Source organism: Heliangelus exortis, chromosome 8 (genome assembly GCF_036169615.1).
Source record: "Heliangelus exortis chromosome 8, bHelExo1.hap1, whole genome shotgun sequence".
In the NCBI taxonomy this organism is placed as follows: Eukaryota; Metazoa; Chordata; class Aves; order Apodiformes; family Trochilidae; genus Heliangelus; species Heliangelus exortis.
Genome location: NC_092429.1, coordinates 11,428,649 through 11,454,653, shown reverse-complemented (window position 1 = coordinate 11,454,653; position 26,005 = coordinate 11,428,649). Strand labels below are relative to the sequence as shown.

The following is a 26,005-nucleotide window of genomic DNA, read 5'->3' as shown; positions in this document are numbered from 1 at the left end:
TGTACTCAGCTATTACTCTCAGACCAGGGCTGCCTTCCTAGCCAGTGAGGATTGTTTGCATGCAACAGCTTACTTACATTTAGGGCTTTTTTTCCTCCTTTTCCTGCTTTCCTTGGTCCTTTGTTGTGAGCCACTTTCGACTGGAAGCTGGATACATCATTAAAACTTTCCTTTGTGTTCCACTTTGAGCCCTTCTTCCTCCCTCCAAAACCAAACTTCTGATTCTTATACCGTCTTTTGGCATTAGGTCTGAAAAACAACCAAACACCATCATTGCCTACATTCCTTTCTCCAAGAAGTTCTCAAGAAGGCACATTTATCTGCTGGTGGACTCCCATCAGCCATCGGAACCCTCTCCACTCTTATGGAAGAGTCAGAAATTAGCAAATTTCAGTCTCATTCCATTCTGACTACAGTTTTCCTTCTCTCTAGGGACAGAAAGCCACCATGAACTTCTTCTAATGAACACTAATAGAACACCTTTCTTGTTCCACAAAATTATCCCCTAAAAGACTGAAAAAAATCAGATTCTGCATTGAAACATCTTTCTTGTCTGATCTCACCCCTTCTTTATCCGTTGATTTGCATTGCCTTTTTTATTGCCCTGAGACAACGTCTGATCTTCATCTAAGAAATCCAGCTTGTCAGAGAGACCTGCAAGAGCAAAGACAACAGTTGCTCAGCAACCACCACAGAAAATACGAATTTTCAGTCCAACTAAGTAACAGCAACAAGGCACACTCTCACTGAAGAAAAGCTACTTGGAAGGATTTTCACTGCTGCTGGAACATGATTCAGGCTTACCGTCCAGCACTATAGGTTGACGCCACACATCACACTGCCTTACATTGCTCACACATCACTATTCCCATTGCATGCTTGTTCTTTTACACAAGTTAACTTTACCTTTCTGGTATTTCTTGACTGCATTCAACATATTTTTCTTCTCCTTTTGTCTCCTCTGCAGAATCTCTGTTTGTACCTGAGATTAGAAGCAGGAAGTTAGTGTTGTTCCTATTGTTCCTTGTAATGTCCCATACTTCCTTTTTTTTTTTTTTTCAAAGGTATCCTATATTTTGGTCTGTCTTCCTTCAGAGCAGCTAGACAGAAGACAAAAGAGACTCCATATATTTGAGCCAGCCTCCCTTGGTCTTACATTCTAAGGTCCTCACTCAGGCTCTAGATTCTTGTCATAGAATAGGACCCTTTTCTAGCTCCTCCTCACCTTCTTGCCGTATTTTCTCATTGCACGAAGCTGTTTTGCTTTCTCAGACTTCTCCATTGCTTCCTGTTTACTCTTAAGCTTCTTCCGAATCTTATTAGGGAATAGAAAAAAAAAAATTATCAGTAACATAAAAGAAAATACGAGAATGTTATGATTGTTGTGCAGCCCTGAAATAAGTAATTACGTGAACTCAAAGTGATTGTAAAGAATATAATATCTCTCAAACAGATAATGCTTTATAAAGCACAACACTCTTTCAACAGTTATTACAGCAACTCCTGAACAGATCTGTAGCTAATATCTGGTTAAAAAAACTAAATTAATATGGACACAAGACAAAGTCTTATAATAGTTCTAACTGAACTGCTAAACAAGACTATCTTGTCACATCTTGTCAGTCTACTGACATGCCATGGAAACCATCTTCATTCCTCCCTTATTCACAAATATTTCTATAAGCATGCCACATTAGAAGGGATTACAAAGATTCCCACACAGATCTGCAGTCTGCAACTGCACTACAAGATAAAAACTGTGTTCTTCAAACAGAAGTCTGCAAAATAAGGTAACAGTGATGTGCAGAACTGACTTAAGCCTCAGCATAAGACAACTACCAACCTCAGTCTTTAGGGCTCCACTTTGAACAAAGACCACAATCAAGAAGAAAGCTTCTGAAATTCTTATTTCCTACACAAATTTGACTTACTACTTACGATAGATTAATTCAGTAACACACAGTTAAAAAAACACAGAGAATCAAAATACACTGGGTGTAAATAAAGGGTGATACTTAAGTAAGGAAAAAGGATGGATCATGTTATTGTCAAAATTGACAGCAAGTCTTAAGACAAAGAACACAAACGCAGGCAACTTTACAATCCCTGTCATACATATGGTCTCAATTTTTTACATTTATTACATTCAGAACAAAATATGAAAAATGCTCTTCTGGTTCACATCACACTGAAATACCTAAACAGGAAGAAATTTCCTGCCACAAACAAAATTTCAAACACAAATGCTGCGACAGGCATGTGTTAAAGAGATGAAGGCAAGCATTCACACACCACACCTTCAAGTTATTCCCTAATACCAGCTAAGCCCAAAACATAAACACAGGGAAGAAACCCATTATTCACTGCACATACCTTTTGCATCTGTTGGTCTGATTTGGCCATCTCTGCAAAGTAATCATCTGGCCTTCGAGTAGGAACCTGGAGCTTACGCAGCTTTGGGAGGGCCTCCAGGACTGCTGCCTGAGCCTGCCTGTAGCTAGGGAGACAGCACAGCACCTCCTCTGTCACTGGGCATCAGGCATCTCACAGCACTCACATAAATAAGCTGATGCTGGGCTCAAACAAGCATTGATCTAGAATTACATCAGCATGCTGTGCCCTACTGCATTCAGTGCTACTAGAAGCAATTTATGTGCCAGCACAATGTTTTTCTCTTGCACATATATGTTTATCTAGTTTCCAGCTACAACTTTATATGTAGCCTTATAAAAGGCAGGGCAAAACAAAAGACCTGCTGTAATAACACAAAAACAAATCCACAAAGAAAAATCCATATCCTGTGTTAAAGCCACAGTGCTGCAACTCAGGAACTTTTAAAACCAACTTTTCAACAAAGGATGGCACACCTCTGCAACGAGGGAAATTACTTCCAGTCACAAGTTAAACGTACCAGCATTCATTTGTAGTTGTTTTTGAAAACACACAGAGGCATCAGATGTAAAACAAACCCACGCCCCAAGAGCAGGCATGACACGGGTGACATCCCTCCAGCGTGGCAGCCTGCAGCACACATGGGTGGCTCCCAGCATGCAGCACTATGCCAAGACCCTACAAGAAATCTCCCTTTTCGACACTTACAAGCTCATCTCTCTTTGGAAATCATTCTCAGGGTCAACAGCATCTTTGTCTGAAGCACTCTGTGAGACGGGAGCCGCAACCTGGCCCAAAGTCACATCCAGCCTTTCCACCCAAGCGAGCTGCTTTTGGAATTCGGACAGACAGCACTTCAGGCCCTCCTGCGAAAGAATCACAGCTCTGCACATCCCCACACAGACACAGCCCCCCCGAGGCCGAATATCCAAGTCCCACCGGGGGCTGCTTCTCCCAAACCGGGGGCTGCACTGTCCCAACACCCGTGGCTCCGACGAGGGCTCCTCTGCCCCCAGCCGGCGCTGAGAGGATCCCTCCCTGCCCCGGGAAAGCCCCCCTCACCGTGTCGTTGCGCCGCTTCGGCCGCTCCTCCAGCACCACGTTGAGTCCCGGCTTCAGCTCGCCCCTGCGGAAGGCCTCCTGGAGCTGTGGAGAGGGCAAGCTCAGACCACGCCGCCGCCCGGGACACCAGGCAGCTACCGGGGGATACCTCACCGGCCACGGCCCCGCTACCGCGGCCACGGGCTCACCTCCGAGTCCGAGAGAGAGGAATCCTCCGAGCCGGAGTCCGAGCCGGAGCTGGAGCTGGAGAAGGAGCCTCGCCGCGCCATGCTGCCCCCGCGGCTTCCGGCCGCCTGCGTGCGCGGCGCCGCTTCCGGGAGCGCCGGGGCCGCGGTTGCCATGGCAACGGCGGCAGCAGCAATAGCGTCGGCACCGGCAGCAGCAGCAGCAGTGGCCACATGTCGGCGGTGGTGGCGGAGCCCGTGGCCGTCCTCGGCTGCCGGCCGCGGGTCGCCGGCGGCGTCTGCTTCGTGGAAGATCAGGTCGTGCTACACGCGGCGGGGGCGGGCTGCCTGCAGCTGCACCTCCAGCAGAAGTGGCACAAGTTCATCCCAGGTGGCCCCGACCCCGGCCCCGGCCCCAGCCCCAGCCCCGGTCGCGGCCCGCCCTGCCCTGACCTCTCTCCTCCCCGCAGGCACCGAGAAGAGCCGGGGCGTGCAGGCGCTGGCGGTCAGCCCTTGCCGGCAGTACCTGGCTGTCTCAGAGACGGTGGAGGAGCAGCCGGTCCTGACCGTCCATGAGCTGTCGTCGGTGCGGCGACGGAAGACGCTGCCTGCGCGGGAGGCGGTGTCCCTGGCCTTCTCCCCCGACAGCCGGTACCTGGTGACCGCCACGGCCCCCCCCGAGGGGTTCCTCACCTGCTGGCTCTGGGAGAAGAAGCGGCTGATGGCGGAGGTCCCCGTCGAGGCCCCGGGCAGCGGCGTCTGCCAGGTAACGGCCCCGGCCCCCGCGGGCTCCACCGTGTCAGCCCCAGGCCCATTGCACTTGCCAGGGTACGGGGTGAACATATCTGCCCCAAAAACGGAGTTCTGTGGCTCGCCTTTACCGTTTTGCCTCACAAATGACTGGTTCTTTGGGAGCCCATTGCAGTCTTTCAAAAAGGTGGACAGCAGGATTAGACTTCAGCTCAACTTGTGCTGGGTGCCAGGTCGCACATAAGTTCAGTCTCCAGGATGTATGCACCTGTATTTTTTTCTGTGGCCATGTGGCTTCTATCCAGGGCAAGAGAGGGAGGAGAGGGCTCCACACTGTAGATTTTACATCATTTATGTGGTGTGTGCTGTTGGCCTTCATCAGCAGTAGGACACTGGGGTAAATGAATTTTTGCTTCTACCCATAATAGATATTCTCATGTGTGTCTCTTTTGTCACATGAGATCTGTGGCATGGGCCTCAAGCAACCAGTGAGTATGCAGTGTGTCCCTGCAGAAACACTATTGGTTGTGCTCAGTAGGTGTAACACACTCCTTGGAAGCTCTTGGCATGCTGGTGCATGTTTTCCTTCTTGCAGTCTGTTCTATATGCCCAGGAAGAGTAGCTAGGAGGAGGCTGATGGCACTCAAACAATTCCTTCATCCTGCTTTGGATGTTGTTTTTCAGTATCTTTCTTGCAGGGAGGTAAGGGGTTTTCAGTATATGGGTTGGCCACACCCTTGCTGCCATTTTTTCTGAGGTATAACTATGAGATAGGTAGAGGGTGGGCTACTGACATTATTTCCTAGCAAGAGGAAAGTGACTATAAAGATAACTGCTATCTAAAATCCTGGTAAACATGAAAAATTAGGTGTAACTACCCCTGCTATCCTTTTTGTTGGGTCTTGAGATGGTTATTCCACTGTTTTCACAAATAAATAATATGTAAAATTGGCAAGATTTGCCTGAAATACAGAAATAGAGTTTATTCCTGTCTTTTAAGAATGAACAGTCCTACTTTTCTGGAAGATTACTACCTGAAAAACTTGCTAATCAGCATTAAAATGTATTTTTGCCTTGCTTTTGTCATTTAGTCAGAGAAAACTTCTTTGGTATTGCCTTATGATTCAGACAGTGTCTTAGATTAATAGAATTCATGTATAGAGTTCCCTGTAAAATTGATATACACAGTTTTGTAGGTGGAAAATTGCAATGTGTAGTTACGACAGTTATTTTTTAGTCTCTTTTATATTCCTATATGTTTCTATGAACCATCTTTCCTTGTTTGTTGTCCTGTATCTGGTACTGAAAGTCTTTAGAACGAGCACAATATTTGTTTGTGAACATAATTGCATTAAAATTATTTTTCTTTCTCTTTTGTTCCCTAGGTGAGTTTTAGTCCTCATGACAATGCACAGGTTTGTATCACTGGAAATGGCTTTTTTAAACTTTTTAAGTACAGTGAAGAAACTTTGAAGCAGATTAATTTACAAAAGGAAGAGCCACAAAACTACTTGTGCCATGTCTGGCTGTCAGAGGATGAAGTTTTATGTGGCACTGACACAGGCAAACTGACCTTGTTTAAAACTGGACAGCTGCACTGGGAGACAAGTGTAGAGTACAAAAAACCACCCAAGGAACAGGAAGATGCAGACCCAGAAGAATATGAGAGGTAAATCTTTAAGTACTATTGCTAATAGTTTAATGCTTGTGCATGCAGATTTGTTGCAAGCCATTAACTTATTTCCTTCTTGTCCAGTTTATAAATGGATTATAATATTTTAATTGCTGCTGATAAACATTTTTGCTTCGTCTCTTATTCTTAAATCTTTATTCGTTTACTCCTTGCAGTTCTTCTGATGTTTCTTATGTACTGGCCTCTGAAGATAATGGTTTACAAAAGGATTCTTTGCCTCAAATATGTGCAGTTGCAGCTTATTCCAAAGGCTTTGCATGTTCAGCTAGCCCAGGAGTTGTTCTTCTGTTTGAGAAGACCAAGGAAAAGGAAGTCTACAAGGAGAGTCAAGAAATATGGGTAGGGAGAAAAAGGGTTTCCAAGCAACTATGGATCTGAGGCCTTTTGTATGGGGTGGTCGTGTGTGTGGGGAGGATGGATTCTGATTCAGTTATTAATAATAATTTTTAGCACATCTCTGAATTACATTGTAAGTATTGGCTGGCTGTCCCAGTGGTGACAAAAGAAAGGGAGTTGCTAGAGGTCACACTAAAAGTCAGTGGCAGATGTCTTTTTGCAAGGTAGATCTGCATGTTTCGACAAGTAAAATGTGCTTTAAGAGTGATAAACTTCAGGAAGCCTTTAAGAAACTTGAATTTATGGAGACTTTTGGTGAAAAGAAATAGTCTACATCAATTTGGAAGAACCAGGCTGCTTGTTTTTTTCCAAGACAAAGCTTTTCTCTCCTCTGATATTTATTATAGATGTTATGAGATTTATGAGCTCCTAAGTAATCTAATAAGAATTTAACCGTTCTCTAGTGAGCTGTATGCACTGAATTCCTGCAGTCACTAGATAAGAACATTTGACTCTGATGATCTGGTCAAGTTTTCACACTCTGGCCTAAAAGGTCGGATCTTTCCTATGCACAAGATGCTGTAATAAAACTGTTACCAACCTGCATGATACACTGCAAAGAACTCCTATTGTGAGATCACAGTTTTCAGGCAGTTTTCATTCTGACATTTGATAGGTTGTTGGTTTTTTCCTCAATGTTCTTCTGCTACCATTTCCATTAAGAATACTTCTGAAATGTCCTCTGATGCTTTTTTTTTCTGCTGTAGTGCAATAGATTTATTTGCATTATCTGGCCTCTAGCCCCTGCCTTGCAGTATTTATGTACTATATCCAGCTTTTCTTACTAATATTATGTGTATGCTTACTAGAGTAGCATTGCAACAAAAGTCTGTATGTGTATGCACTCCTACCACTAAAACAAGAGGAGCTGGAGTATCCTATGGGATATGTTTCTTTTGCAGCTTCCTCGGGACCTGTTCACCAGTGAGCGAAAGCAGTCAGGCAGACAGGACATTGTATGTATCTGCTTCAGCCCCTCTGAGGAAACCATTGTCATTTACACAAATGAAAATCAGCTTTACATGTTTACTATGCTCTCCACCGACCTTGGGAAGGTGAGTGCAATCTTACCACATTCCACAGCCATCATGTCCATCAAGGGGTGTATTGTAACAGTGTTGCTTTCCATGCTGCACTCTCATGAATTCCTTAAAATAGCATCTGAACCTTACGCCTGCTTCTCTGAGAGCTGTGTTTCAGTAGCTCCTTGCTCGGACATCCCTCCATATGAATACCTGATGTTGTGCAGCAGAGGACACTGTTAAGTCCATTTAAGGGGGTTATGTTTGTGTCACTGTTGAAGCACTTAAGTAAGTCTTTAACATGGAGATTTTTTATGTAACTGTAGTAGTTTATGCTCCACTGTAATATGCGGAAACTTTAACACAATGATAAAGCCAGAACAGCCATGGGAATCTTATTTTGCGCTAAAATAGTAGTTGTTGAAGGCTTAGAAGTGAAACCTCTTTGTTAAAGACAAAAGTAATGAAAAGCATTCTCTATTCTGAAAGAATATAAATAATAAAAAGAAAAAAAGATAAATGTATTACCATGAAATAGACTTGCACGAGTTAAATACCTACCTGTGTGAAACCATACAGAAAGAACTCTACAGGAAAGGGCTTTCTTGTTACAGGTGCCTTTTCTAAAATTCTATTCGTGTTTCACTTTCAGCATTTAATAGCCAAACCTTAAGTTAACTTGGCATTTGACACTTGATCATATTTAAATATAAGTCTGACCAGAAGCTCTTAATTGAATTCTTGTAGGTCCAGTTTTATTTATCTATCTTGCATTTCTTTGGACATGTACAATTATGTTTTGCTCGTACTAATGTATCAGAAGTATGGAACCTACATCTTCCCTGCATCACTTCTCTTGATTATTTGTTCTAAAGTTGGAACTGATTCTAACATTTTTATGGTTTAATGTTGTTATGTTCAGACTGGTTCAAAGGATTAAGTGGTTCTTCAAATGTATTTCATTAGTGTATGCAAACACCTATGACGGATTTCTTACCTGGCCTACTGCCTGCAGTGAAATGTTTGTAATTTTTGTTATGGTTTCATTGATTCTCAGGAGAAGGCAGCTTATTTTGCATACCTGAATTTCCCATTGCATTCTGCTTCGATCACTGGTCTGGACATCTGTATTTGGAAACCCATTTTTGCCACTTGTGCCCTGGATAGAACTGTCCGCATCTGGAATTACAAGATGAAGTAAAGAGTTCTTTGTGTTTGTTATTACTTCTTGGGTTTGTGTTTATTGTATTTAGCAGGCAGCAGCAGCAATCTCATGAATGAGAGTGTTTTTCTGGTAAAACTCTCGTGTGGTGTAGGATGTCTTACTGACATGATTTGGGGAATGTGAATATGCAGTGCCTCTAAAGCCAGTGCCAAAAGAGTCCAGAGTCTTTCCTATTAAACCATTTGTGTGTCAGACTTCTTGTGTGTTATAGGAAAAAAAATGTTCAGAAATGTTTTATTCAGCTTTGTCTTAAGACATTGTTGTCTCACCTCCTGCTTCACAGCTATAGTTCTTAAGCAAAATCACTCCAGCTTTTAAGGTTCTATGGAAGGAGAGTGGGAGAAAAACAAATCTCAGAAGAGATGTTTGTGTAAGTGTGCAATCATTGGTTCATTTACCTTCTTCATTATATTACAGTAACCAAGTATTTGCTCTTGCACCTTCCACACCTTCCCTGTGAACCAGAAAGTTTAGATTTGCCTTTGCTTCGTGTAACATCTGTGTGATCATTATTTAGCTGAATGACAAGACATTTCCTCAAGGCCAAGGCAGAGTCAGACTCAGACTGTAGCTGCAGGTGTCCCTGCCAGGCCAGATAATGCCCTGTCAAGCATGCAAAGGGAGTTTGTACTATGCCATCCTGCACAATGGTTTTCTCTTTCAGCACTTTGGAGCTGTATAAGGAATACTGGGAGGAAGCATACACAGTATCACTTCATCCCACTGGCCTCTTCTGTTTGGTTGGGTTTTCTGACAAACTACGATTTCTAAGTCTACTGTATGAGGACATGCATGCTTTCAAGGAGATTGGTGTGAGAAACTGTAGAGAGGTAAGGAGTGATGCAAAAATTAATTTGGGGAGTCACAGGGAGAAAAGAGGTGAAGACCATGACAGAAGACAGAAATCTCTTCAATAGATCCTAATAGGATTTAAGATATCTGACTATTAGGATATCTGACTAGGATTCTGACTGTTGGAAATGAGCCTGGAGGCTGCTGCATAACTGTGGAGCTGGGAATCTGCAGAAGGGCTAGTTTGCTCAAACATACTCAAGGACTGAATTTTACAGGGGAAAGTGCCAGTTAAAAAGGTAGTAAGGTGCTAATTATGTTATGGATATTAGACAATATCATTGGAATTAAATGCATTATTTTTTTTATCAAGTACATCCACCATAATTAGTTTTTATGTTTTTTTTGTAGTGCTCTTTCAGTAACAGAGGCCATCTTTTTGCTGCAGTTAATGGAAATGTGATTCAAATTTATTCTAGCATCACCTTTGAGAACATTAATAACCTGAAAGGACATGGTGGGAAGGTTAGTAATAAAATTCTGTACAATACAACATATTGATGAACTAGTCTGTAAGATGTATTTTAAAAGGTAAAGCACAATTTTGAATCAAAAATGGCCCCAAAAATTAAAAATAGAAATTAATTTCTTTGGTTGGAAGTCAACTCATGCATGTTCTACATACATCTAAAGCCTATCCTTAAATTGAAGGAATTAGTTGAAAAACATGTAGGGGGTTTTAAGTAAGACTCAGAAGCATGATTCCAGAGGTGTAATAAATTTACAAGGAAAATTACTTCAGGCTTCATGTCTATAACTTGCATATCAGGCTCCCTGTTGTGTTTTGCTTTTGCCAGATACGTGCAATTAAATGGAGCACAGATGATGCTAGATTTTTCTCCTGTGACACACATGGTGCTGTGTATGAGTGGAACTTGCTGACAGGTGAAAGACAGTCAGAGTGTTTGCTCAAGTCCTGCATCTACAGCAGCATTGCCCTGTCTTCTGATGCCAAAATCATCTTTGCTGTTGGATCTGACCAAACTCTTAAAGAAATTTCAGAGTCTTCGGTAAGCCAACAAGCACTCTGGGATTTTGATAAGTTCTTGGGGGAGGGTGTTAGTCCTTGGTTTGGTAGTTAGAAATCACTCTGGTTTTAATAGGCCCAATATTTGCTGACACTTTTCTTGTGGTCTTATGTCTTATTATATGTGGTAACCATTACTTTTTTCAGAGGTTATCAACTTGTGGAACCAGTCTTAAAATTTTAAGACTGAATAGATATAAAGCTTAATACTATTTATTGTTCATGGGTTTACTCCTATAGCTGTGTACATTCTTTTAACTGCATTATTTGGTACAGGCAAAGGAATAACAATTGCTTCTGCAGTAAGCAATCATTTAGAGACTGGATGTGGCACTCAGTGCCATAGTCTAGTAATTGCAGCAGTAGTGGATCAAGGGTTGGACTTAATGATCTCTGAGGTCCCTTCCAACCCGGCCAATTCTATAATTCTATGATCAAATAGTATTGGGAAACTTAATGTAATGTGAGTTTTGTTTTGGTGTTTGCTTTTCCAGATCCAGCATGAGGTTCCTGCTTTTGGTGCTGTTTACACTGCAGTAGCTGTCTCTCATTCTGGGCATATGGTATTTGTTGGTACATCTCTGGGGTCAATTCGGGCTATGAAATACCCATTACCTGTGACAAAGGATTTCAATGAGTATCAGGCCCATGCAGGTGCTGTTACAAAGGTAATACGGAATACTTTCTTTTCCCTCCCATACCAGCTGCACATGTCTTCTTTAGCATTGATTCTCCTTCCTATTTCATAGCATAATCTGTTAAAAGTAAGGTTGAGGATGCAAGTGAAGATTGAATATTACAGCATTCATAGAAGTCCCTTCTCTAGAAATAGCTATCACTGGATAAACTGTTGTTGGCTAAAAAAATGTTTTGCAGCAGAATATGTAACCCTGTATTGCCCTGATGGAGAACTTCGATTTAAGCTTTTTCTGGAAAGAGAAGATAAAGTTATACAGCTTCAAATGTATTAAGTAACTTGCTGCAGTTAAGGAGCAGAAAATATTGCAGTACCGGTCTGCTAACCATGATTCTAAAAGGCTAATGAGCAGCACCTGAAAGGTGGGGACATAGGGGGTAGAGTTTCTCTCCATGGAACATTTCAGTACACTTTCTCCAGGAAGCAGGATGTTCTGTCTTGTTAGACATAATGTTCGTGTTTTAAGTATCACTGTCCAATACAGCACCTTGACTTAGAGCTGCACAGCTCAACATCAGGCTATGAACGTTAGTCACTGGAACTCTATTTTTACCTCACTTGTAAACTGTGTCATCTCCCAGGTACTCTATGCCAGGCCATGCAGTCACAGGAGGGCTGGAGGAGGTGGCAGCAGTTGTTACAAGATGGTTCTTGGTAGGATTATTTGCAGATTCAAAAGAAAACATTTAGTCATCTGTTGCTCAAACAGCTTCTCAAAGAAGAAAGCTAGAGGCCTTTGCAGTTGTCATATAATTGCCTGTCTGTGCTATAATTGTCTAGAAAGTCTTTTTTTTTCCAGGTTTTAAAAAATCTTCCTACAGCTTTGAGAGCAGGAGACCCAGTGTCTTAATGTGTTCCCCTGTTCTTTCCCTTCCCTTGGACCAGGGTGAAGCAGGAGTAGAGGAGATAATCAAAACGGGATCAGGGAGAAAAATCTGGTATAAAATCAATGTGTCTCCATTGTTCCTTATCTCTGCTATTACTTTGTTGTCTCTTTTTTCTAAGATGTTTGTAACAAACGATGACCTATTTCTGCTGACTGCCTCAGAGGATGGCTCTATATTTACCTGGAAAATCTTTGAAAAAGAAGGTGGAATACTGAAATGGGAAAAGGAATTTGAGTATGCTGAGGAAGTGCTGATCATGAGATCAGACATAGAAGAGAAGGTAGGAGGAGCAACTTGAGAACATGAACCATAGGACTGCTGGTAAACCACTTATGGATTACTTTTGGAATTACTTCTGTCTGCCTGAGCATTCTCTTCAAAGACTGTATTTCATAAATATGTGCATGTGAAAAAAATATCCTTAACAAGTTGTTGCTAATGGCAAATAACCTCTGTTTTATAAATCATTTTCTTATCTATGTCCCAACAGAGTCAGACAATACTAGACCTGCAGATTCAAGTGAAAGAGCTACAGACAGAAAGTCATTACCAGCTATATCTTAAGGACATTTACTGTAATGATAAAATCAAGGAATTAGAAGAAAAATTCACTCAGGAAGTAGGCTCCCTTAAAACCAAACACCAGGTATGATTCATATTGCAGAACCAAATACCAAGAAATCTCACGGAAAGTTGAATTCTTGCTTGCATTATATATGTATGAATGCCATAAACCATCTGAAAAATTAAGCATCTCTTTACAACAAAGATATTTGAAATATCATGTCTTGATATTTGTAAAGCATGAAGCTACATTTAAGTCAAGTCTCTTTTAAGTACAAGGGGATGCAAGAGTTCTCCTAAGTAGCCTGTAACCTTCTTCACATAAAAACAGTCCCAGCAATAAATGCTGCTTCAGACAAAGGATCAGTAGCTATATCACCCTTCAGTAGAAGTGGGACCACGCCTTAAAAACTCCATCACATATAATCTTGCAAACAACTGTTCTTCTTAATGTCACCTTCTTTGTGCCCTGTCTGCTTAGGTTTTTAAGAATGTCTGCTGAGGTATCTTGTCTTCATGTGCTTATTGGTTTCTTTATTATCAGGAAGTAGGACTTCCCTGAAAAGCAAAAGCCACAGTAATTCCTCTCAGTGTCTTGTTTATATGTGTCTGTTAATTCTATTCTGTCCATCTGTCTGGTGCACAAGCCAGACTGCTAACCTCTAATTTGCTGTATTTCTATACCCTTTTTAGTTGAAGGCAAGTGATTCAATAGCAATTTCTCTGGCATTAAGATGAGAGCTTACATATCACATGATTCAATTCTGTCAAGCTCATGTTCTTTTTTGAGATTTTGGATTAGTATTATCCCATCCTGATGACTTGTTACTGCTTATTTTGTTGAGTTGTATGAATTCCTTTCAAGCAGTATTTCAGCTCAACTCCACATAAAGAAGGATTACAGTGTGAAAGCCTGACAGTTCTGTTACTAGTTTTATTATTTTATGGGTTTGTCATTTTCAAAAGCTCCTTTTATACCTTTCTTGTCTTTTGGCTCTATAAATATTCTGGCAAATACTTTTTATTTTATTCATTTTACTGTTTTCTTCAAATAGTTCCTCAGGCTCTTTGGCTTTTTCTTATTGTGGTTTTTGTATTTAAGTAACCTGAGTTTTAACTTTCTATTTTTCCTCATTTTTGTGCAGCTTGACCTTTTACAAGAAAGACATTTCACTTCTTATTGATTCTTCTACCTTCGTTCTGCCTGTTCTGATTTCCTTCTGAAGTTCTTCAGGTGTTTTCATGGATGGTACTTGGCTATAGTATTATAATAATGTCAGATAAACTGAAATGTGTTTAGGTTTGTTGCTTATAGGCTTGTAAGGAAATGCCTTTGAAGGTGAATAATAGTTTTTTAGGTAGGCAAGTTGTACTTTCTGTCTGAGTATCAGTATGTATTAAGATGAAAGTAAGTAACAGACGTAGACAAGCTTGGGGCTAACTTTTCTCATATTTGTGTCCAGCATGCAAATGGAGTATTTCTGCTTATTATAATAAGAAAGTGAAAAAAATTGACCTACAGTACAATGCTTAACTATTCTGCGAATTTTCTCAGCCGTTTTCTCATTCTATTTCTTTCTGCTTTTTTAGAAGATCATATAATTTGTAGTGGTAGTCGGGCAGTCAGACCTCCCTTTTGCTTACATATATGTCATCCTATGCAAATGTCAGTGTTTTAGGACATCAGAGTTGCTTCAAGTTAGACAGAAAGCAGCTTGAACTGTAATATCTGGACAACAATTTGTGGAACTGTAAATTCTCTCCAGGCAGGCACATACAAATAAGTGGAGCCTTTTGTAGCTCACAAACTTCTCTTGTTAGATTATGATAATACAGTACCCTGTATTATATGAACTCCATTTGCTACTTTCCCCGTGGTTTTCCATATTTTTTTAACTTGTCATAACAAAGTAATCTCTGGGAAAACTTGACCTGATGACATGTGGCATCTGAATTTTGGTGAGAGATTTCAAACTTAAATTCTCTTGTGTATGTGTTCCCCAACACGGGCAAAAGCACAATCAATTTGGACACTGCTTTGCCTAGTTTCAAATTAATTTTTTTTTTCTCCCCTCAGGTTTTACAGGCAGAGAAAGAAAAAGAGGATCTGCAACACCAGATTCAACTGTCTGAGCTAATGAATAAACAGGCCAGTGAGGTCCAACAGCTAGGTTAGACTATAACAAGTGTTCACAACTAGAATTTGGAGGAAGTGTATTAGCTTCATAGCAAGTAATGTGACAGGGAGGGATTACTAGAGTGGAAGTACAAGGAAAAATGCACGTGTCATGCAGGTATTGCAGGCCAGACATTTCTCTGAACTGCACCACACACACGATCATGATGAGAACATGCACATGGGGACTGTATCTTAAATGTTTGTTTTTTGAGGTTAGTAACTTCTTCATTTATCTTGTAGCTCACTATGCAAACATAGTGAAGTCATATGGCTCAGCAATGAGGCTAATGTACAATCCACATAATGTAGACCCCAGATTTATAATCAAGATAGAGCAAAAAATACTGGGAATTAGTACCAAAAAATCAAGTCACCCATAAATGAGTCCATTGCCTGCTCATACAGCATATGAGCAATGGCAGAGTAGGAGATTTTGGTGTAGGTTTTAGACATGCTCAAGCTGGAACAGAACTACATTCTGTCCAGATGGCAGCAAGCAGTGATACAGTAGAATATTTGGAGACACAAGTAAGAAAGGTGAATGACAGCTTTGGAACAGGCATTATTAGTGAAGTGGTAAGTAAAAGAAAGAGCAGAAAATTCAAGAGATGTTTTTCCTGCATGGCCACAGAGTCTAAACCCCCCGATGAAGAAATTGATTAAATGCTTCTAGCATAACTATTCCAAAAGCTGTGAAAAAGAGAGTAGAGAACATCACATTGATGACTCTTGAAATATAGGATACTTCTCTCTTTTCTACTAGTTTTAGCCATTCCATATGTTTTCTGTTACCAGAATCTGATACTAATCAGAAACTCTTAATGGAAAATGAGAAATACCAGGAGCTGCAGGTGAGATCCAAGAGGATTCAGGAGGAATATGAGAAACAACTGCACGATTTGGAGCAAAGCAAAAGCAAGGCTGTGAAGGAGCTAACAGAACACTATGAGCAAAAACTTAATGAGAAATCTGTCCTACTGGAAGAGGTAGGAAACTTTATTAGCGGATTTAATTATTGACTAAATTTATCTCCAACTGTGATAAAATGTTCCCTAGGAGAGGAGCTGTTGGCTCCCTCCATACAAATCCTAATCTGCCTGTAACCTTGGGGAAATCTGTCAACAGGCAGAATAGTAATGAGGAAAACCTAGCTGAAATACCAGCTTTATGGATTGTCATACCTTGAGTAGGTAACCTGCTAAGATTAACATGCTTGAGAATTCTCAGCTTCATGTCTCCTTCTCCTATATCCAAGAATTCCTGTTTAATGAAGGTTAGATTATACATTTGCTGTAGTTGAAGAAATAAAGATTCAATCACTTTCTTCTAATGAAATGTCCCTGCCTGCATAATTTAGGGGGGGACAAAGACAAATACCCTGATCACTTAAAAAAATCCTTCACATTGAGGTCAAAAACTTGGTTTAACAAAGGACAGCCAGATAACTGATGCTTGTATATCTGAAGTCAATACATTCTATCAGCATTACTGTTTGCAGCCCCTTCTTGCAATAGCAAGTTGGAAAGAATGTGAGGAATGAATGCTAGAAGAGAGGCATAGAGATTGATGCAAACCTGAGTGTTTATTTGTTCTAATGCATCAGAAACAGCTATTTTTAAAGATCTCAATTATTACTCTTGTTTCCATTTGCTGCTGCCAGAATAAGTTTGCTAGTGCTAGTATTTGGGCCAGATTCCTAATTTTATCATGCAAGCTTTAAGAACAATTTTTTTTTTTTAAGTTTTCTTTTTTTACATTTGTCTTAACAGTTTTTAAAGTTACTTGAATCCCTTATGAAGATAAGTTATCATAAATGATAATGCTGCAATTGAAGAGCCCACTACATATAGATACTCCCAGGAGAAACATAGTTACAAAGGAAGTATTGTCCTCTCTGTTCGTCTCTTACTATTGTCTTCTGTAATATTTGCTTTCCTTAACTGCAGGCAGAGGAGAATATGAGGCAGCAGCTTCAAATACATGAAGAAATTAGGAAACAGATTGAAGAAGATGAAGACCAAGAAATCCTGGAAATCAAAATCAAATATGAGAGACAACTCTTTGAAGAAAAGGAATCAAACCTGCAACTGAAAGGAGAAATAGGAATCATGAATAAAAGGGTATCTCTTATTCTGTGATAGGATCAGATCTTCACATGGAGACCTATAGCCAAGGACTGAATGTGTTTAGTGGAATGTCAGTTTAATCTGTAAATATGTGTCATTTCATCTGAGCACAGTAGCCCAGGCTTGTATCAGTTTTAATGTTTTAGAGTATTTGGGCATCTGAGTGATAATTGTATTGCTGATATAGTTAAAGGTAGATGGTAGAGGAGGTGTGTTTTTTATTAATACACTGACATAGTTTTAAATTATAAATAATAATATCATTCACCCTGTGATGGGAAAGAAATTAACCTTTTCATTTTTCGAAGATCTAATGCATTGCTGTCAGAAAAATACTTCCACTGCTTCATTCAATGCAACAAATATTTTGTGTTTTATATGCATCATCATTTTTTATTGGTTTTACTCCTAGGATTTTTAAGGAGGTGTAAAACCCTTTAGTTTTTTTTACTGGCTGGGAGTTACATTTTCCTAACAATGTTAGAGGGGCATTTTTCTCCAGTCTCTTCAGTGTCTGTCTGGAAACAGAGTTTTTCTTTCTACATACCTTCTGTTATCCTGGTACTGTCTTCAGTCCCCTTGTTTTTCAAACACCAGTAATTTCTTCATGGGTCCTCACAGTTTGACCAGTGCCATTCCTTGGTTCTGATCTTCTTGGCTTCACAGATCTTAGTACTGAGGTGGAGATTTTGAGGATACTTAATGAACTGGACACCCTTACAGTCTGCTTTTGACATCTTTAGGGATGTATGACAGGTGATCACCTCAAAATAATTTTCCATTACTTGAGTGTTATTTGTAACTGATGCTTGGGTATAGTATCCATACCCTTCCTGCTTCTAGATGCACATTCCTTGGTTCCTTGTAGTACAGTGAGTATTCTGTCAGAACATACAGAAAATGCCAAAGTGGATATTCAATCCCATTTTGAGTTACAGGTGCTCCTTCATCATAGCTTAATTTGTTATCCTTTATCCCACACTGTTTACAATGTCTCTTACAGAGTAGGATGGCTAAGTGGTGCACAGCCTTTGCACACTGTAAATTTCTTACTTGTTTGCCTCTCCAGTTGAACAGCCAACAGAAGGAGCTCAAGGAGCGAAACAGGGACCTTGGAGAAATGAAACTGGAACAGCAGAAGCTGCAAGGCATCATTAAGTCACTGGAGAAGAACATCTTGGCACTGAAAACAGAGATTGAAGAGAGAGCCAATACTATCCAAGACAAGGTGAAAAACTGGACAATTGTCTAAAATCAAATTCACCCTCCCTTAATTTCATACAGATATTTATTTTAATAGTATTGTGTTGCAATAGTATCGCGTGACTGGAGACCCATAACAAAGAATTTGTGGTTGTTAGTTTGGGATTTTAGTTTTTTCCTGACATTCTAAGCTTTTCTCAGGGAGGTCAAGTTCAGGATGTTGAGTTTCTTGTCCCTGTTCTGGGATGTGCAGATGGCTCTCTGCCCACCCAGTCTGTGTAGATGTGCAACTGAAATCCATTCTTCCACCAGATCTGTGACTGCTGGTTTTACCTCAGCCATATTTATGCCTCATCTTAGGGATCTGTCTGGAAGTGCTGTGTCTGATTCAGACCTCTCTATCTACTTTTCCCAGGAGAAGAATATATATGACCTAAAAAAGAAAAATCAGGAGCTGGAAAAGTTCAAGTTTGTACTGGATTACAGAATAGAGGAGTTTAAGAAACAAATAGAGTCACGTGAAAATGATATCAAAACAATGAAGAAGCAGATCTGTGAGGTGAGTAGCCCTCTCATTTATCTTCTGCTAATAAGCCCTTTGTCTGAATACAAAGATGACCCAGCAAGTCCCTTGGAGGACTCCACCCTTGTTTGTTCCTTGACTTTTTTCAAGGGGATACAGCACTGATTCAACAGCTTTACAGCTGATAAAAAATATTTGTGCACAATAGCTGCTGTTTAATTTTCTGTCACATGCTACCAGTGATCAGCACAGTTATTTAAGCTCCTATTTCAGTATTGATTCCTAAACTCCAGGCAATATCACTTTTGCAGAAAAAAAGATCTTGTCCTTATGTGTTTGCGCTCCATATACCCTGTAGTTTGTAAGACATTGCCATTACTGATCTGGAGAAACAGAGAGTGAACTTCTCTCAGAAAAGTTTCAGATTTATGCAGATAACTCTGCTAATGTGTTAGGTACATGGGCAAATTCCTGTCCACCAGATGATCTGTGGAAAATTTCCATGTATTCATACTTAGCTTACAGCAGAAAGGCACGAAGGCAACTTTTTAATGATAGAAGCTAACTCTGATCTCTCCATAGATGTACTTTTAGCTCAGCCAAATTAGGACTATTGTGACACCGCTAATCAGTGACCAGTTGGTTTTCAGAAGTCTGTTTATTGAGAATAAAATCCTTTTAAATAAAATACACACTAATTAGCAATTTGTAAGTATGTAAGTAACCTGCATGATGAGTGCCCCATTATCTATTCTGTTCACCATCTTATGGCAATAAATTCTGGCTTGTGCTCTTACTGATTTTTCCTCTGTCTTCTATATAAGTAGTCACAGCTTTTCAATATATTAATTTCTTTTCAGTATTAGGTTGTTCTTATTATTAAATTTGATATTTTCAGTATTGACTGTTAATTTCTTTCTCATCCATTTTTACTAAGATGGAACAGTAAAGCTTCAGCTCAGGTCAAAGAAATGAAGGGGCACCACATCACTTAAATACTTGTAATTCAAAAAGAAGTTGAATATCCATTTTTGTGTTTTCTGTATATTCTGACAGGGGGCAGTGTTGTTCCAAACCTGACTTTTTTCATGTAATTCAACCTGAAGGGGGATCTATTGCTTTAAGTCTGTATTTCCACTATCTCGTTTTGCTGTTATGTGTTGCTTTTTTCATGTTTCCTTTTAGTTCTGATTTCCTGCTCTTGCTTCCTTTCAGATGGAAAGGGAACTGGAACGATTCCACAAGGAGACTACAGACCTGAAGCTGAACATCACACAACTGCAACAGAAACTAAAGGCAACTCATCGAGAGATGCGCAGAGAGAGGCAGAAGGTATGGTGTGCAACCACTATGCAGGTCCCACATATTGAACTTTGTGGGGACAGGGCACTACAGAAGCATTAATCTGAGCAAAGAGGTACTTCAGGGGTGCTGCATCCAGAGACAGGAGCATCTCTGACCAGTGGGGACAAATGCAGAAAACTTAGAAGGCTGCAACCGGGTTAGAGAGTTGATAATAAAAAAAAATCCAATTGTTTATCTGCCAGTTTGCTCAATCAACACATATTCCTATGGGCTTAGCAGAGCAGTGAAGTAAAGGCTTACCTGACTACCCTTTCCTGCCAAAACTTGAAATCTGGGGATATTGGTCTAAACAGGAGCAGCACATAGGCTACCACTTGCATTGACACAAAGGCTGAAATGGATGAAATGAAGGCTGGGCTTACTAATGGAGGAGACAAGGAGCCCTTCTGTTTGATAGCAGGTGTGTAAGATGTGAGGAAGGAAAAGGGACTGCAAGTAAAGGTGAAGGATCTTAGGCAGTGCAGGACTGCTGAAGCAGGTAAAGGGGCCTGGTAGATACCAGAAAGTTAATCTTGATTTGAAATCATGAAGTTGTGCATGTGTCTAACAGAAGTTTTTATCCCATTAACTCTGTGTTGATTCTAAATAAGAGGGTATGTGATTTAGGGAAGGACAGCAGGGTACAGCATTCATGATAATAAGCCACTCATTTTCAGATGAGACCTCTGGATGCTGGCACTTACATTGCCTAATGCAAATATCTTTGATTAATAATACTGCTGAAACTTTCTGCTGTTATTCTATCTGCAGCACTCACATCCTCAGCATTTTTTGATGAAATATTCTTTAAAAATTAAGTGGAAGTAAAGTACATAAAAGCTTTCACCTGTGCTACTAGACTTTCTAGAAAATTGCACATAATGGAATTCTCTGATGAGCCAAGTAAAGACTGTCCCTACATCATTCTTGCAGAAGCAAAGTATGGAAGCTCTCATCACACGATTTAAAACAGATGTTCATAACTGTGTGGGCTTCATTCAGGATTCAAAAAAACTGAAGAATGGGATTTGTGAGCTCTACACTAAGTATGTGCAGAAGTTAGACACGGTGAGTCAGGCCTTTGCTTTCTCCTTGCAAATGAATTTCTCTGGTAGTGTAATTACTGAGGCATCATCCTGTGCCCCCTCAGGTGGAGATGGAAGATGTAGACACAGATCTGCAGCAGGAATACATGAGACAGCGCGAGTATCTTGAGAGGAATTTGGCAGCTTTAAAAAGGAATCTAGTGAAGGATCAGAAAATCCACCAAGCTGCTTACATGCGCATCATGCAGGTAATAAGCCTGTTCCCTGTGGTATGGGGAGGGAAGAAGGAAACAGCTGTACAGAAGAGACTTTAGTAGCCCTACCTCCTTTCTTAGGACTTTGAAACAATTTTGGTTTGTTTCCTCACCAGAAATTCCGACATTTTTCAAGTTGTTCCATTAAAGGATCATATTCATTGAGCTACTAAAGTTCTATAATTTTCTGGATGTAAAAGTGGAAGATCTCAGAAATTGCAGGTGTTTTGTGGATACTTTGTGTATCTACTTGCGCGTGGATACTCTGCTGCCTGGATATTTTTAAAATAACCAATGTACTTATTTTTTATTTCAAACAGTATTTATAATTGCTGTCATAATCAGGTTGCACCTGTTAGAGTGCCAACCTGTATTTGCTGTGTGGTGGTGTTTAGGAAGCACTTTTTGAGGAAAAAATAAAAAAACTTACTTTCTTTGGACACAGTCCCATGCCTACTGGCCTGAATTCACAGGAACTTTCTGCTTTTCACACAGACATTCAGAAACCCAGGAGGACTATGCCAAGTCATACCAAGATCTCTTGGTTAGAATCTTTATTTCTTACAGAGCAAAGTAAACATGTGACTGCTGGAGCCAAAGATCCAATTTTTTTTGTTCTGGAGTGAGAGGATTTAAAGCCCCAGAGCAAACATCCTGGGAAGACAACTCTTTTACAGTCTCTTCTTACCATGATCTCCTTCTGCTCAGTCAGCATTTCCTTTTCCCCTCACTAGCCCTTTCTTCATTGTTGCTTTATTATGCTTCCTCAGGATCATTAGACCTCAATGCCCTCCTAAGTCATCTGGTCTTTGCTATTTATTCATAGTGTTCCTTCAGGCCCAGGCAGCAATGATATTCCCTGGATCCATTTTATTTTTATTCTTTACTCTTTTTGTGAGTTACCTTTGGGAAAAAAGGAGATGGTCTCAGAAAAATAACCTGAAGAATTTCCTTGCTGGAATTGGGTGACAGGTGGTGCTCATAATGATAATACTTGATGTCTTGGATCAGTAAGCATAACATGAAATGATGATTAAAACTGAATTAATAAAACATCTGGAAGATGAAGATATCAAAGGTTCTAACCAGCCTGGTTCCTTCAAAGAAAAATCAGTTCTCTGAAGTCTAGTAGATTAATGAGACTTTACAGCCAGGAGGAATTATCATGGTCTTCCAGTCCTTCACAGGGAGCTTTTAAGACTAGTTTAGGCAAACTTCTGTCAGGCCTTGCTTTGAAAAAGTAAATGACATCTTGAGTGCTTTTTAGCTCTGTATTTCTATTATCCCACAGCTGAGCTTACTTTTTCAAAGCTGTGCATTTTTCTTTGAGTGACTATACATAGGTACATTCCACTAATAACTGCTGCAGTGATTAGAACTGTCAAGATAATTTTAATTATTCTCATCAATTGGCAGGTTGCTTGTTGTTACACTGTTTTCCCTCCAGCCTTCTGTATTTGTAATGGCTTATTTAGTCACTTCGGTACATAAGAACAGATGTACTAAATAATCTTGAAGTAACAGTGCTTGAACTGAAACATGTAGGGTGATTTTTTCTATATGTCCTACCTGCATCTCACAGTCAGCACTATGGGGACTTTGTAGGCTGTAGATTTCATCCAGACATCATATGCAGTTGTACCTGTGGCCTCATCCTCCATACATTTTATCAGTCCCTTTTCTGAAACTATTGGTACTTTGCCACTGCATCTTGCGACAATGAGTTTTGCAATGAACACTCATTTTAATCATTTGCATGATCATTTAATTGCAGTGCAAGCTTTCTGTCAGAATGCAGAGATTGAATTAAAGGCTAATGCCTCTGGACAGCATGCTGCTGCAGAAAAACACTATTAGTGTTGATCAGCAGCCTTTTAGCACCCAGCGAATAAAACCAGACATTTCTACACAGTCCAAACTGCCTTGTACAGCATTCTGTGTATTATGCCATCCGACATACCCAAAGCAAGATCTTCAGATGATATCAGCATTCATCCACTTGTACTGAACTTAAGAACGTGTTCATGATTAAAGTATGCCTAACAGAAATGGTGTTGCATAACCCTGAAAGAACACCTTCTTGACTGATTCTTGCAAGCCATCCTCCTCATGTTTGGTTTTCAGGATCAAGCTCTGTGCAGTAGAGTAGAGATGTTTTCAGGATCAAATGCGTAGCAGTAAAAATTCACTTGTGTTTAAAGACTTGAATTAAACAAGTCAGAGTCAACAAAATGTGGTTTCAGAGTAGGCTGCCTAAGCTCACCAACTCATACTGCATTTAAGAGTCCACACAACCACCGAAAGGACAACTGTTCTTGCCCAACCAGTTCAGACTGTAACACCTTCCACAATCTGCCCCGAGTCACTGACTTTGAGCTGAGGGGAAACTGGAACACAATTGTGTACAGTAAGTGTTGTACTTTGTTACCAACCGGTTTTCAGTTGTCTGTTTCTGCTACATTGACTCTCGTGTGGTGCCTGTACTTTGGAAGTACAATATGAGGAATGGAATCATACACCTTACATGAATCTGTTATGGCAACATAATTACCTTTATCAACCAGATTAAAAAAAAAAACATTGAGAACTGAAGACACCTTTCTTGTAGGAAAATATCATTAATTGTTTTTCCTTATCTTCTGTTCTTCTACTGGGTTCCCTATTGCTTGGAACTGGCGTTATGTGAAGTACCCAAAGCACATGCCTTTTGACCATTTATCTTTTTTTTAATACTGCCATTTGTGATGAAGTTCCAGGGACTGCAATGGAGCTGTGTTCCAACACATTCAAAAAACCACCACAGGTAGCTGAAATCACAGCTGTTCTTGGTTCAGGTATGGTGGTAGCTGATTAACATTTGTCTAGCTTTTGATGTGGTAAGGTATTTCATTGTCTTTGTAAGAGGCAAACAAACAATTCCACCTCTCTTTAATTCAGACAAGAAATATTCCATTAGTGGTGCTTCTGTTTCTGAATCATGAGCACTTTACCATCCTTCTCTAGTGTTAACCCATAGTGGTTTTGCTGAAATCTTCGAATATGTTGAAACAATGTGCAAAGTACATTCACTTGTACTTTTTCACAAGTCCTTCAGCAAGATGCTTTGTGGTAGACTGTTAAAAAAAATCAGAAGATTAAACCTTTATGGCCTGCAAACTGGCTGAAAAAAGAACAAAAGATGAATACATGGAAAACTTTTCCTCATAGCAGCATTAGTAGGCATATCAAGTCTCCATAGGCTTTATGTATTTCTTAATAATTTGGAAGGAGTATTGTAAAGTGATGTCTGTCAGAACTAATGAAGAAGGCTTTGGAGAATTGCAAGGAGAATATTTAAGTGAACAGACACATGGTGGTGAGTGAAAAACAAAATAACACACTCTGGAGGGAGAAATGGGAATTCTTTGTGTTAATTCTGAATTAATTGGATCAGTCAAGGAAGGGACCTGAGCTTCCCTGTGGCAAGGAAGATGATACCTCAGAGTACAGCTGCAATCAGAAAAGCAAAACAAATATTAGTTTCTTGAGCTAATATGATTTGAATACTGTTGTGTTTTCTGTCAGATCTACTGTGGCCTTATCTGAAATGCTGTGTGCTGTGCTGATTGTCCTAGCTCAAAAAAAGTGTGCAGTATCTTCTGTTGTGTGATACTGATTCTGTACTGTCCAGTGTCCTTCCCAAGGATGTGAGGATACATATTTCCGTGCTAGATAGTACCCATGCTTTTCCTGATAGGACATACTGTTTTTACAGGAAAACGTGAGTCTGATTAAGGAAATAAATGTCCTGCGGCAAGAACTGAGGGAGGCCCACATTCAGGTGCATGACCTCCAGTCAACACTGAGATTAACTCAGAAAAAGCAAGCAATTCAAGACACAGGTGAATAATGCTTCTTGTATATTTTCCATATTGTTAGTACTCATGCCAGAAGCCCTTTTTGTCCTTGGTGAATGATTCTGTTTCTGTCTTCATATTGTTCCAGTTTGTCTGCCTGATGGTACCTTTTATATTAATATTAGCTGTAGAAGCTGCTAAATACAGCAAAATCTTACTATTTATCTCTACTTCTTCAGCCCTGATAGAAATCTTTCCTTGTTCATACCAAAGAGCTCTGCAAGCTGGACCTTTGTTACTCAGATCTATCCCATTTGATTTTATCTTCTAGCTCCCCCCAGTGAACTGGTGCCCAGCCCAGCTGTCCTGAGGTTGAATGCAGAGAAGGAATATGAGAATATCATAGAAATGCAGCAGCTAGAAATTCAGTACCTGCGAGACCAAATCCAGAAGGGACGAGTCCTTGCAGTTCAGCCTCTCTTAGATGGAAACCTTCCTAAGATGGATTTGGAAAGCAGCCACAGGAGTCAGCAAGAGTGACCTGGTTCATGGATACCTTATATTATTACACTCTCCTGGCAAGATCTGAAATGCAAAAGCATAGATTAGACATTTCTGTACTCTTCCATTAGAAGTATTTATGCAGCACTCACTGCTCTGAACACAAGACACAACCCTTCACTCCCTTCTGCTTTCCTCATGTCTGTCCTTTCCATGAGGTGTAGGAGCCAAGAGAAGAAAAATAAAATTGTGTTAGTGCAAGA

General features: G+C 40.2%; 3 protein-coding genes across 3 annotated transcripts in view; 1 reads left to right on the top strand and 2 right to left on the bottom strand.

Annotated features, from left to right (window-relative positions):
* The window catches only part of EBNA1BP2 (EBNA1 binding protein 2), a 5,724-nt gene extending 1,930 nt beyond the window's left edge, over positions 1-3,794 (bottom strand). The window contains exons 1-8 of the mRNA XM_071750421.1: positions 3,642-3,794; positions 3,454-3,537; positions 3,100-3,257; positions 2,374-2,497; positions 1,226-1,315; positions 907-982; positions 564-654; positions 78-249 (exon numbers count right to left, since the gene is read on the bottom strand). Of these exons, the coding sequence (XP_071606522.1) occupies positions 78-249; positions 564-654; positions 907-982; positions 1,226-1,315; positions 2,374-2,497; positions 3,100-3,257; positions 3,454-3,537; positions 3,642-3,794 (948 nt within the window). The remainder of the gene's footprint in view (positions 1-77; positions 250-563; positions 655-906; positions 983-1,225; positions 1,316-2,373; positions 2,498-3,099; positions 3,258-3,453; positions 3,538-3,641) is intronic.
* Positions 1-26,005, bottom strand: part of HYI (hydroxypyruvate isomerase (putative)) — a 199,374-nt gene that overhangs the window by 26,061 nt on the left and 147,308 nt on the right. The gene's annotated exons all lie outside the window — the stretch shown is intronic.
* On the top strand, positions 3,790-26,005 carry CFAP57 (cilia and flagella associated protein 57). Its single transcript, XM_071750420.1, has 22 exons — positions 3,790-4,008; positions 4,088-4,383; positions 5,753-6,036; positions 6,216-6,399; positions 7,359-7,511; positions 8,536-8,675; positions 9,368-9,533; positions 9,907-10,020; positions 10,353-10,565; positions 11,077-11,250; positions 12,285-12,446; positions 12,657-12,812; positions 14,808-14,901; positions 15,705-15,895; positions 16,856-17,029; positions 18,105-18,263; positions 18,654-18,797; positions 19,977-20,093; positions 21,039-21,173; positions 21,256-21,399; positions 25,160-25,286; positions 25,573-26,005. Exons 1-22 carry the CDS (start codon positions 3,852-3,854, stop codon positions 25,779-25,781), a joined length of 3,693 nt encoding a protein of 1,230 aa, XP_071606521.1. The 5' UTR covers positions 3,790-3,851; the 3' UTR covers positions 25,782-26,005.

Bases quoted from the DNA above. Each gene is read 5' to 3' on its own strand.
- CFAP57 (XM_071750420.1), top strand. From the start codon at position 3,852: ATGTCGGCGGTGGTGGCGGAGCCCGTGGCCGTCCTCGGCTGCCGGCCG. The intron at 14,902-15,704 runs GTTAGACTATAA...TTCTGTTACCAG, and splicing joins CAGTGAGGTCCAACAGCTAG to AATCTGATACTAATCAGAAA. The intron at 18,798-19,976 runs GTGAGTAGCCCT...GCTTCCTTTCAG, and splicing joins TGAAGAAGCAGATCTGTGAG to ATGGAAAGGGAACTGGAACG.